Genomic DNA, 13,707 nt, shown 5'->3' on the forward strand with positions numbered 1-13,707 from the left:
CAGCAAGAAAGCCCAATGGAACAAGAAAAAAGTTGGAAGAACAAGCCCTCAAAGAGATTTTGACACTGGTGCCAGGGGGTTTATGAAAGATAAAATAGCTCATTTTTTTTATGGCTGAAGGAAAATGCCATTAAATCCCTTGTGCCTATCTGCTACAGTAAACTTGCCAGAGCTATTCCAAAAACAGCATGCCGTGGGATATTCAATGATTTTCAATGAAAACTAGGCTTAAAAATGCAGGTTTCCCATGTGTGGATCAAGGGGAGCTCCAGGGTGCTCAGTATATGTTTCTGTATGCTCACACATGACTGTAAGAATTATTTTAAACAGGGTTTGCTAGCTTTGACTTTGAAACTGCATCCAGTGTATCTACTCAATTCCTTTGTGCCTGGCATAGGTAATTTTGCAGAAGGAAAATAACTTGTTATTGTAAGAGTAAATGGGAAAAATTTTACAGGTTGCTATCTACCAGGCTAATCTCTATTATGAAGAAATAAAACATACTTGCATTAAGTCCTGCTGCAGTAAAAGTGTAATATTTGCTGAAGTTCTCTGCAAATTTTAGTCCTCTCTGTAACATCAGAGGGAAATCATTGCTTGGTGACCCTAGTGCAGTTTTGAGCAGAAACTGGAAGAAATCTGAGAGAAAAGATCCTGCAGAAGCATGCAGGATCTGCATGTTTTTTGCATTGTATTTTTCAGAGTTAATTTAAACTCAGGGTTCATGGTGAAAGGGAGGTGGCAGGAGGAGGCTGGAAAATCCGATCACTGAGTGTTTTGAGACCTGTTTTCAGATTCACCTGGTGCTCAGGTGAATTAGTGTAGAAACTCCATTTCCTGTCGCTGGACATGGAGCAGCAGTGACTGAAGGCTTTTTGGATGCTGGAAGAGGTGGGATGGTAGGGAGGTGTTACATCATGGAAATTAGAGTGAGAATGGATCAAGACAAGCCTTTCTATATTGCTTCCTTACCTGCATTTCACAGTCAGCCCCAGAATTTTCTCAGGCAGGGATTGAGGGGGCAGTTGTGAATATCTGAAACTGAACTGGAGTAAAAGTTTTATGCTGAGAGAAGCTGCAGGGTGCTTATCTTTGAGAGGTAAAGGAGATGGAAGAAGCAAGCTTTTCCACGAACTGTGTGTGACATGGCATGGCAGGGGTGATGGGGGAGCAGCTGGGGGCAGCCTGCTTCAGTTTCCCCACCTGATATTTCAGGTCAAGCCATAGACAGATTCCTGACCACAGAGCGGAGGCTCTGTGCAAGCACCTTGGTCTAAAGAAGAGGTTAAATGAGGTAATTGTAAGGTGGGCATCCCTCTATTCCCCACACACTCAGTGCTTGGTGCAGCTATTGCAGGATGTACAGTGGGTTAATGCACTCCTAAAGCATGTTCCCCACCTCTTGCTGCTTGACTGCTCATTGCTGGTTTTCAATGAATTAGCCCACTGAGCATTAAAGTCTTGAGGATCTGGCTGGGCTGACATGCTTTTTTGCTTGTGTCACGTGGTCTCCAGATCAAGGGGCCAAGCATTGCTCTTGGGATGGTGCAGCAAAGCACAAACCTCAGAGAAAATTGATGGCTTGCTCCAGAGTGCAGCCTTGTGTTCATCCCTGTGTGCACTTTTGATGTTGGGAATGGATTTGTGGTTTGGTTTTGGGTTTTGTTGGTTTTTGTTGCCTTTTTTTTTTTTTAATTACACCATGGAAAACGTTTTTCTGTCCAAACCAGCTGGGTCTTCAGCAACACTTAACAATTAAAAGCATTTCTCTGCTAGGTGTTCCCTAAAAAATGGGAAATAAAATTTTTACATTAAAATGCCAGGAAGAAAAACGGTGAGGGCATAAAGTGCTGCTTTATTTTCATTAGATGCTAGTGCTTTTGGAAAATCAGTTGTGCTCCAATGATTATTACCCCCCTGTGTGCTTCTCTCACTCTTTGCTCCAGCTTCTCTCTGAGGGGCTTGTGCAGACAGCCTTGCCTTAGTCATAGCTCCATTACACCCTGCAGGGCTCTGGAGTCATAAGAGGGGACATCCTCAGGACCTAGGCTTGAGTCCTGTTCCCTTCCTCTTTCTAACCAGCTCTGCCTTGGTTTCAGGAGTATCCACATCGGGGGCTCTGGGCCCGGGAAGCACCACGGCCAGCACCACGCCGCGGGTGGCCACCAGCACCACGGGCCGCACCACCACCACGTCGGCCTCGGGCAGGAGGAACAGGAGCACCAGCACGCCGTCCCCCATGGCCGATGTCCCCGAGGAAATGACCACGCACCTGCCACCCGCCTCCTCCCAGCTGCCGCCCACCGGGGCGGAGAGCTGCGACCCCATGGAAGCCCGCGACATCATGTGGTCCCGGACTCGGCAGGGCCAGCTGGCAAAGCAGCCCTGTCCCTTGGGCTCCATAGGTGGGTCAAGGGGTGGGAGGACACAGCAGGCTGGCTTCACTTCCTGTGACACCTTGTCAGTGTGCAGCCAGTACTAAAAACCTTTTGGGAATGTGCTGGAAGAGCTGCTGCTTCCAGAAGTTGTGTACGATGTGCCTTACCTGGTTTTGCCTGTATTTTGTAGCCCCTGGGCTCACTGGCTGATGTGTTAGTGGCTAATTCTTAGCTTGTTTTGCTAAGAGAGGGGACAGGGGAGTAAATCAGCAAAACCTGTACTTTGAAGCTCCTGAACCAGTGTGAGTGATTTTTTCACACAGCAGCCAGCATCCAGTATGATCAGCTGGGAAAGTGGTGGTGGGGGGAAACAAAGCCAAGTCTTTCAAAATAGTTTATTGCTTATTGGATTTTGCTCCTTTTCTTCTGCTCTTCCCACAATTGTTTTCTTGAAAAATGTTGCTTTTGGAAATTTTCTGTTCAATTTGATACATAATCGCATTAAGAATGGGTTTTGGCATATGGTTCAGTTTGCTGTGTTTTAACAAATGCAGTTTTTTAAAACTAGTTATTTTTCATGCTAGTCTTGGTGTCCAGCCCCAAAAGTTCTCTTTCAAAGAAGAAATCTTAAAAGTGGAGGAAATTGCCTGAAAATGAGGGCTGAAGGGATCTGACTTGCAGAGGAGAAACTCTGTATCAATTCTCCCCTTCTGGAGAGCCATTCACACCTGTGAACATGAGTACTGACTCAGTCTGGAATTTGGTGTGGACAGAGTGATAAAATATATGTTAAAGTATGAGGAGCATGGAAAGGCATCAGGGGTGAGAATAGGTAAAGAACATTTTTGCTGTTTTTCCCAGCTCTGCTTGGTAAAATTAATGCCAAAAGTATGATGTGATTCCCAGAGAGGGGAAAGGATATTCTGAACCAAAGCTGTAAAAAGGAAAAGAAGATGGAAAATGAAGGCTGGATGCAGGGAGTCCTTTCCTAAGCACAAGAGCTAAGGACAGGATGAAAATAACTGAGGAAAGGATAAAATTGGCCATCTCCTATGGGTAGGGGATGGCCAATAAGCCTTTCCCATCTCCAATTTCAGTGATTCATGCAACTTGTTAAAAGCTGTGATACATTATCAGTGATGTGCTTCTCTTTGTCTGAAAGGGTCTGAGGTATTTTGCTGTCTTTTCCAGCAGGGATTGGGCAGAACTTCCCAAACAAAACTCTCCTCTAAAGTCCCTCTTGACAGCTGGGGGCTGACAGCAAACCCCAGCAATATATCTTGATGTCTGTAGCATTCAAACTTTTGTTTCCACCCAAATGTCATAATGATGATTCAGAGCCATAAAATCTTCATAAAACAGCAAGGAAGATGAGGCACAGTCTCTGATCCCAAATCACCAGTGGTGGGGCAGACTACTCAAGGTGCTGGCTCGGTGTTTGAGATCTACTTCTGATTTCTTAGTACCTGGCAGCTTTCCTGCAAGTCCTCTGTCTGTAATTGCTGTTTGCCAAATTGGAAATTAAATTCCTGCACAACATCATGGGTCTTTTATATCTTAGGGCCCTTAAAGGACCAAGATGATGGGAGACTAGGACACTGAGATGACTCAGAAGTCTGCTACTCAAGACCTGAGCACTAATAAGCTCCCAAAAGCCTTTGACACGGGGTGCCAGGGGCAAAATGCAACCAGTCACACTGAGCACAGCAACTTTCCTATTACAGGTGTTGCAACTTTCCGGTGTCTCTCACCTGACGGTATCTGGGAACCCCAAGGACCTGATCTTAGCAACTGCTCTTCACCCTGGATCAACCACATCACTCAAAAGGTAAAACCCTTCCCATGTGTTGACCACTCTGAGTCTGCACAGGGAACTTGCTCAGCTCCCTGCTTTTCTCACATGAGGAACCCAAAAGGATCAACAGTCACACATAAAGCATGAACCATGCATAATAGCCAAGAATTTCAAGTAGAAAGCAAGTGTCTCATGGAAATTAAGGCAGAGAGGGTAAGGGAAGGCAAAGGAGAAGGACTGAAGAGTGGAATTAAACTAGAGTGAATGACATTTCTTGTTCGTGGCAAGAAGAGGGAGGAGGAGGAGGTGGGTGGACATATGGAAAGTACTGAGTTGTTGAAAAAGGAAACGCCCTTTCATGCATCCTCAAGGATTTTTTCATGTCACGCAAGCACAGGATAAACCCCATAGTTGAGAAATCTTTACCAAAGAAAGGCAGGCTAAATGTGAAATGTTTGGTTTGTGCCTCTGACTTTCTGTTTTTAACTTCTGCCCAGATTATAAAAGAACTGGTGGAATAGAAAACAATGCTGCAGTAATGCTTATCTTTTGACTCTTAAGTCCCTTGATGAATGTTTTCTAGCACTTCATCATTTATCAGTGTTAAAAGTGCATTAACATGTGACAATAAAAGTTCAAGACAAGCAGAGCTTATTTGGTAGCAATATGTTGAGCATTTTTGTTATTAATGCACAATGGTGCTTTCAGCTGATTTCATTACAAACAGAGACCAGATGTGTGTTTATGCCACAGAGACTGTGGGCTGAATCTTTATTATAGCAATTTGTGGGGATTTATTCACTCTTTTAGCCAGAGTGAGCAAGTCCTGGCGTTGCAAGTGAGCTGTGCTGCTGCACAATAGTGACACACAACTCCCAAAGAGCCATTGGTCAGTGGGATGGGGTCACCCCACAGACAAGACTCTTGGACATTCTCCTCTCTGCTCCCATCCAAACTGATGCCTAATAATCTGTGAATTGCTAGCACTGGTCATCCCTATCTTGCTTCTCTGTGCTTGCACCCATCCCTCCACCAAGGAAAACATCAATTAATGTGGGGCTGCTGTGATATGGCACAGCCACTACAAAGCCTGTGGTCCTTCTGTCCCTCTCCTGCCATACACCCAGCGAGCTGATGAGCACAGGCTGCCCTTGCTGGCATTAGCAGCTGTGTGCAGCTCTTGTTTTATGACCTACATACTTACCCTGGAGGGGTTAATATTACTTACTCCAGCCATAATTCACCCAGGCAGCTGGGAGACCTCTTGCTGCTTGGTGAAGATGACTAGGCCGTTAGCCATTAGCAGAGGGAAATAATAGCCTGCACTGATGAAATCTCCATCAAGGTTAGGCTTATTTTATTTGAAACCCTAGCTATCATTTGCGTAAAAAACGGGCCCCATTTAATTTGTTACGTGCTTTCAAAGCAGGCTAAAATTGAACAAGGCAAGTTTTGAGAAATGCCCAGCAGGTTAAAACTGGGACTAGATTTTTTTTTTTTTTCCTGAAGGAATTTAGTTATGTTCAGCATTAAATACCTTCTTCCAGTCGGTAGAAAGGACTTGGGGAATCTATGAGATGACCCTGGATCTAAGTTTTTTGCCTGAGTGGGAGTTCACTGGGATCTTGAGATATGTGTCCCAACCTCAGTGACAGCTGTTACAAGACATCAAGACTTTTCAGGAGAGTCTTTTGGAGGGGAAAGCCTTGCAAGGCTTGCCTAGGGGTTCCTGTTGGGGTTGCAATCATTGAAACATTTATATTGGAAAAGACCTCTAAGGTCATTGGGTCCAGCCATTCACCCAGCACTGCCACGTCCACCACTACTCCATGTCCCTAAGTGCCATGTCTACACATCTTTTAAATCCCTTCAGGAATAGTGACTCAATCGCTTCCGTGGGCAGTCTGTTCCAATGTTTGACCACTCTCTGTGAAGAAACTTTTCCTAATATCCAATATAAACCTTCCCTGGTGCAGCCTCAGGTGATTTCTTCTTGTCCTATCATTTCTTACCAAGAGAAGACTGACACCCACCTTGCTACAACCTCCTTTCAAGTGGTTGTAAAGAGGGATAATGTCCCCCTGAGCCTCCCTTCCTCCAGGCTGAACACCCTCAGCTGCCTGAGCAGCTCCTCATAAGCCTTGTGCTCCACACCTTTCCCCAGCTCTCTTGCCCTTCTCTGGACTTCCTCCAGCATGTTAATGTCCTACTTGTAGTGAGGGGCACAGAACTGGACACAGCACTCGAGGTGTGGCCTCACCAGTGCCCAGTACAGGGGGACAATCCCTGTCCTGGCCCTGCTGACCACCCAGTTTCTGAAACAGGCCAGGGTGCCATTAGCCTTCTTGGCCGCCTGGGCACACACTGGCTCTTGTTTTCTGCTGGGCAGTTTCCAGTTACCCTTCCTCAGCCTGTGGTGCTACATGGGGTTGTTGTGACCCAAGGGCAGGACCTGCACTTGGCCTTTTTGAACCTCATCCCATTGGCCCTGGCCCAGCGATCCAGCCTGTCCAGATCCTGCACATGCCACGTGAGGGCACTCAGCATGATCTGCTCCATGATATTGCATCACATTTTCAACTTTCAGTCCACTAGGACACCCCCAGTTGGCCAGGACTGCTGAGAAATGATGGAAAGTGGCTCAGTAAGCTCTTCTGCCAGTTCCCTCAGTACCCTTGGGTAGATCTCATCCAGCCCCATAGACGTGTGGATGGGTAAATGGTTAATCAGGTCACTGACCATTTTTTTCCTGGTTTGTGGGGGTTTTCTTCTGCTCCCCATGCCTGTCTTCCAGCTCTGGATGTTGGGTACCCTGAGGACAACCTGAGTACCCTGGTCTTGCTGTTAAAGACTGAGCCAAGGAGGCATTAACTACCACCTCAACCATTTCCTCATTCTTTGTCACTATATTTCCCTTGTATCCATCTTTTATGGCAGCAGACAGGCAAAGTTCTAGTTGAGCTTTAGCCTTGCCAATTTTCTTCCTGTATAACCTCACAATGTGGTCCTCCTTTGTTACCTGTCCTTTCTCCAGAGGCCATAAGCTCTCCTTATTTTGTTATTTTTTCTTGCTCTAGCCAAAGCTCTCTGTTCAGCCAGTCGGTCTTATTCCCCAGCAACTCATCTTTTGGCACATGGGTATGTCCTGCCTTTCAGTAGGATCCTTACAGTAAATCCAGTTTTAAATTACATATGAAATAACCAATAGCCATTTGGTTTCCCTGCCCAAGCAAGAGGCTTGAAAATCACCACTGCACTTAAAGATGGGGACTAATTCATCCATAAATCAAGCACTGGTTTCTAACATCCCTGCTGTGAATGGGATGCTTCCCAAAGCTTGCAAATTTGCTCCAGCACTTCTCTGAAGATGAAAAAGGAGCCTTCTGCCTCTAAGTCCAGCCAGCTTCTCTTCCTTCTGCTGTGGGGACAGCTAGAGGGAGCAGTAAGCCAGCTGTGCTGTGAGGACAGGGCTGGTTACATCCTGCAGCTCAGCTTTCCTGCATCCCCAGCTCTCCTGGTGTCATGGTTTGAGCCTGGCGCAATGCCAGTGCTTCCATGAGAATACCTCTTTTCCTGGTATCTACTGTGAGATGTGATCAGAGACAGAGCAGAGCAGGCTCTAACTTAAGATTGAAAGAAAAAAATTTATTAACCTAAAACTGCAAGGAAAAACACACAGAACACAGGATGAAAACCTTCCAAATTTCCTCCTCCTCCCCCCACCAAATTTCCTAATTCCGTTACCACCCTTTGGATAATCAATTCTCAATTCCTCGAGAGGAGAGGAGTCCCTCTTGCACCACAGACTTCACCCAGGAAACAGTCGAAACTTCTCGTGTTTCCGTGTCACGTGTGGCACCGCCCGGAGAACATTTTGCCATCCTGACCTCTTCCTTCCATGTCCAGTGCTCTCACCACTGCACATGGACCAGAGCTGCTTCTAGGGTTTTTCCCTTTAAGGATGCTTTGCCCAGTTCCAAAAAAAAGAGCACAGTCCCTCTCCTTTTGGGACACTTGTCCCCCCCATGTGTCACCCCCTGGGGCTGAGGGGTCTCTTGAACAGAGATCATCTTCCTCTTCTTCTTCTTCAAAGACGGAGGGCACCACCACCACCCTCCTCACCCTTCGTCTTTGTTCACACACCTTCACATCACCGCACTCTCCTGGCTCTGAGCCATTGCCTCCCCCTAGAATGCAGTCTCTGTGTCACAGGAACTCAAGGGTTCTGTCCATAGCTATCCAAGAAAAGTCCAGCCAAAGGCCACTCCATCCCTGCTGGGCACCCCCCCCTTCTCCTTCACTCCAGCCGCGCTATCACAGGCACAGGCTGCTCTCTCTCTCTCCCTCCGGGGGGGGAATGGGGGATGGCTGCCCGAAGCCCTCGCAGTGCAATGCTCCTCCACCCTTCGGCCCAGGCCTGGCTGACCTCCCTCCGGCCACGTGGCTCCCCTCCCCACCCCCCACCCAGCTCAGAGCTGGACAGGGGAGGTCTGCTCTCGTCCAGGGCCGGAACTCAAAAAGAACTTCCAGTGGGAGTTCACAGCTTTTAACCCCTGTGTTCTCAGAGGCGTATCCATGCCCTCAGTGGACAAACCAGGTGCCAATATTAAAATCTGGACACCGATTGGCGTGACCACACCATCCCAAAAACCTTCATTTCCTCTCAAACCACGACACCTGGTCACTCAGCCCACTGCATCTGCAGCTGCAGCACAGCTGACAAAATGGGTAAAAGTACTTCTTTGTCAGCCAGGGTTCATACCTGCTCAGCATGTCTTGATTCCTAATCTGCTTTGTCTCCCAAAATTCTGACATCTGCAGGATCCAAACTGCTCAAGAAGAATGGTGATGGGTCCCCTGGAGGGATTTCAGCCAAGCCAGAAAGGATAGTAGGGAAATGCTGTGCTTGCCTTAATATCTGTGTAGTGAAGTAAGAATGATTACTTTCTTCTTCTCTTTCTCCTGCTGTGCTCAGACTGTAGATTGGGCGTTTGCCTGCTTGCATCATGGTATTAGGTTTTACAGCCGTTTCCTAGCTTCCATTAGAGTTATTGTGCTTGATGGAAGATCAGAACAAATGTTCTCCTCAGCAATTCATTGGCCTCCTGACATTTACTTTAACTTTATTGTTGGTGCCTACCATGCCCTCGTAACGGAGCGGGGGAATGAACTTGCCAGTGCGATTGAATTATGCACTGCTACCCAGCTTATTTCTAGAGTCAGACAGCAACAGGAAGCAAAAAGGTCAGCTTTGGATACATTGCATCATCCTGATCATGAGGTCAGACGTTCAGTCTCAGCCTGTTTGTTTTGCCTCTTGCTTTCATCAGTGCCATCCTTAGTGCAGCGTGTGACTTGCCTGAAGACATCTCTTCCTTGCTGCAGCTTTCAGCTGTGGGTGCTGCCTGGGAGGACAGGCATTGCTATGCTCAGCTTCAAACCTCTGGGAGAGAGGAGGCTTCTTTTGTAGCAGAACAGGAAAATTTGTGCCCTTCACAAATGCACAGAAAGCCTCAGTCTGTAAATCTAAACTATGTGCCTCCCATGCCCTCCTGAGTGGCCTGGATCATGTACTCCCAAAGAGCAGGTGAACCTCAGGATTTGCATCACCTTCCTGAGGTCTTGTAGATCTGCTTGGGTGTGTGTTACGGGGAGAGTGAGGTTTTGTGGATCACCTTCCTGAGGTCTTGTAGATCTGCTTGGGTGTGTGTTACGGGGAGAGTGAGGTTTTGTGGATCACCTTCCTGAGGTCTTGTAGATCTGCTTGGGTGTGTGTTACGGGGAGAGTGAGGTTTTGTGGAGGACATGCCCACATTGTCGTGTCCAGGTCTGAGGGTGCAGTTGCAGTCCTGATGGCAGCACAATGAAATCCTCCATCCAAGTTGCTTTTGGCAGTCTGTTTTCAGAGCACCACCATTAATTGGATGGAGCAGATGCCACAGAGGGTGGCTTATTAAAGGGTCATTATAAGCAGTTTAAGTTGGTTGAATACCATAGTTTCATAGCCACTTTTTCAGTGTTCTTTAGGTCTCCTGTACTCTATGGAGAGCACTGTCTCTTCTCCCAGACAGCTGGCAAAAGGAAAAGAGGACCCAACCTGTGCCAGGGGAGGTTTAGGTTTTTGCATCAGGAGGCATTTCTTCATAGAAAGGGTGATTGGGCTCTGGACTGGGCTGCCCAGGGAGGTGGTGGAGTCACTGTGTCTGGAGGTGTTTAAGGAAAGGCTGGATGTGGTACTCAATGCCATGGTCTAGCTGACATTTTGGTGTTTGGTCATAGGTTGGAATTGGTAATTTTAGAGGTTTTTTTCCAACCTAAATGATTCTGTGATTCAGAAATAAAAAAGGATAGGATGGTAGATATGCTCTGACTCTTTTCTGTGAATGCATACACGTATATTGAAATTCCTGCCAGGGAAAGAAAAATGCCATGAAAGCTTTGCAGTGTCAGAAGTTACCCACAGCCCCTCTTACAGGCTTGCTACCTGACTGCTGGGAGCTAATGGTGCCTGGTGAAACCCGTCAGATGTTTGTTCCTCCAGAAAACAGCATCACCTTCGTGGTCTTTCCAGCTGACCAGTCCATCTGTACATTTCTGTTTTTTAAAATCCTAGTTCAGTCTTTCATGCCATCTTTTTATTTTTTATATCAGCTTGCCTCTTCAGAAGGCTGCAGGAAAATACTTTTGCCTTTATGACTACTGGTGTTTTAGTTCATTTGCTCACTTCTCAGCATATTTCTTATTTCTTCTGAATTTTCCTCCTAAATACTTATCTTTTTGCATTTTTTCTCATTTTTATTCTATTGTCCTCTTCTGCAGTTGGGTTTCTTCTGAGAAAAGGAGGGCTGAAACAGCAAGCACTGCTGCAAGAGAGTCTGTCTTTCCAGACAAAACTCCCCGCTTCTGTTTGTTGGCATATATGAAACAGGCAGGAGAATATGTCCTCTCCAAAACCTATTATTTCACGCATAAAAAAGTGCAAGATAGTGGCACAAACTTGGAAAATGTCAGCAGAGTGTTACACAGTGGGATTTCAGGTGTTGCCAATGATCATTTGTAAATCTGGCCTGAATCCTGTCCTCCCAAATGGAAGAGGGGAGCAATTTTTTTGGCAGACCTATAAAACTGTGTTTTGTATGTTGGCATTATTAGCAAGAAATATGTTTTCACTCCTTTAAATTAGCATTCCAAGACTGGTTTTAATCTGTTTGTAAAAGGTAAGAAAAAATAGGCCAAAAAACCGCAGAAACCAAAAGTTTGGTTTCAAATTTGGTTTGAACAGAATGTTTTCTTTTATCCCAGAATCCTATTTAGATTTTAAGTTTAATTTTTTTCCTAATCAGGGTAGAAAATGTTTAAAAGTGGTCTCATATCAGGGAGAGATGTATTATTTTTAATTCCCTTTATTCTCAAGCCTCACAGTAGAAAGGTCAGATTTTCTCCCTACTTCTTACTTGCCTCTCAATATCTCCCATGGAGAACCTCCAGGGGTTTTTCCTGTATTCATATGTAACTATGTCATGGGTTACATGACATAGGGTTAAAGAGTATTACATGTTTTGGAAGAAATAATATAAGTAGCTCATCTTTCATGCAGCACTAATGAAGAGAAAGATGTGGAGAAGTAATTTATAGAAAGGAAGTAAGTTAGTGATGCATCCTCTTGGGTAGCAGTAAGCTTTGCTGAGCATTACGTAGAATTAACCAAAAAAAAAAAAAAAGAAAAGAAAAAAGAAAAATAAAAAAGATTCAGTCCTATTGTTATAAGAGACCACATACTTATTTGGACTATTCAGTCCATTTGGGACTCATAAGAGAAGTTGGGTTTGACAGCACTGCATAGGAGACACTTAAATTTCAGTGGAAAAAGCTCCAAAGAATTGGTGAAATCAGCGTTAATGTGTCACACAGCCATCATTCTAGACATCCCTCTCATGCCAGAGTGGAAAGAGTGTCTCAGCACTGCTGTAGTGACTTGTAGCTGCACCTTCTGTGTGACTCTGTGTGTAGGTGTGGAATTGTCAGCACTAGAATGTAGTTTCATTACCTGCCAGCCAAAAACGTTTTCCCAGAAGAATGGCCAATATGTGTTTCCAGGAAACCTGGGTCTGTAAGATAACTTAGGGTAAATACTTCTATGTCCCAGGAGTTCACAGACTCTGAGCTTTAGTCTGCCTTCTGCTCGGGCATTTCTTCCATTGCTGCCTATTTTTTGTGTTGTTTATTTGGCCGCAGTATAATTCCTCAAATTTACAGTTTTTAGGGTGAGTCCAAGAGAAAAGGAAAAGAGATAATTAGTGACCAGCTTTTATCACTTTTGCAGACAGATAAGAACAGCAGCAGCCTGCAGGGAAGGAAAACTCTTGTGTTTGCCTTTGTAGCAGCTGAGCTGCATTTTCTCTGAGTGTGCCAGTTTGCATAGGTGTGTAGTCCAAGGGAAGATGTGAACGTCAAATATTGGGTAGTGAAGTTTTTGGTTTTACAGTGGTGTATCTGTAAAAAATATCTTGAATTCCCAAAGTTTTTTGCAGAGCTTACATAAACAATGTGTCATGATACATGCTAAACTTCAGCAATGAACTGTAGGAAAATGTTGAAATTGATTTCTTATTTAAAGGGATTTGATGCAGTTATTCTTTGAAGTTCTGAGAGCCAACAGAAGAGGTCAAAATTCAGCCTCTCTGCTGATGTGTGGCTTCCTTCAGCTGCTTAGGAGAGCAGGCAGCTGTAAGAATAGGATCTGGTTTCTATGGCATTAGTCTTCAGTGTAACAAGAAAGAAATAATTCAGTTTTTGAATATATCTTATCATTGCTCTAATGGGAAGAACAACACATTATCTCCTTTATTTATCTTCTCTGTATCATCATATGCGTTAATTCCCTGAAGATGAGCATATGAACATCTTGAGTTAGATTTCATTAAATCAGATTGGCTTTTGCTGTCAAATTGATGGAAGTAAGTTATTCATTTATAACTCAGCTAATTGATTTACAGAGAGGTAGAAGCTCAGCCTATAATCTTTCCCTAGAATCTTGCTTTTATAATCAGCACCAGAAAGTGAGGGAACAAGAGAAATATCTGATTTCTAGCTGTTGGTAGATAAGACAATTGAAAATTCATATGAAAAGCACAGCAGAGTTTGCCATTGAGTTTGACAGAGAAGTGGGAACTTCATTTATGTGTCATCCTGTATAATTTCTCCTTGTCCCAGGCATATTCCACATGGATTTGCATTCCAGATCACAGACTGGTAGATAATGAATAAAAGACCAGCAACCTGCAGTGGTATTTATGTAGTGAGCTGCTCATAAAAAGGAGATGGGGCCAGCTGCCCTGCCTCAAATCCCCATGGCACAGAAGAGGAAAGGGGTACCAGACAGGGAGAGCAAAAGAGTGAAAAAGGAGGAAAAGCAGAGAAAAAGTGAGAGTTTCTCAAATAATTACACAGTGAATTTCCCTGCAGGTTTTTTTGTGAGTTTTGTGGCTCAGCTAGATGATACAGTAGTTCAGTAGACAATTCAGCCAACCGACC

The 13,707-nt window shown here is 45.0% G+C and overlaps 1 protein-coding gene across 8 annotated transcripts in view; it reads left to right on the forward strand.

Annotated features, from left to right (window-relative positions):
- The window catches only part of ADGRL3 (adhesion G protein-coupled receptor L3), a 515,246-nt gene that overhangs the window by 406,668 nt on the left and 94,871 nt on the right, over window positions 1-13,707 (forward strand). For all 8 annotated transcript variants that reach the window (XM_059844075.1, XM_059844074.1, XM_059844068.1 and 5 more), the window contains 2 exons: window positions 2,100-2,405; window positions 4,103-4,206. In XM_059844075.1, coding sequence (XP_059700058.1) covers window positions 2,100-2,405; window positions 4,103-4,206 — 410 coding nt within the window. The remainder of the gene's footprint in view (window positions 1-2,099; window positions 2,406-4,102; window positions 4,207-13,707) is intronic.

Source organism: Haemorhous mexicanus, chromosome 4 (assembly GCF_027477595.1).
Source record: "Haemorhous mexicanus isolate bHaeMex1 chromosome 4, bHaeMex1.pri, whole genome shotgun sequence".
NCBI lineage: Eukaryota > Metazoa > Chordata > Aves > Passeriformes > Fringillidae > Haemorhous > Haemorhous mexicanus.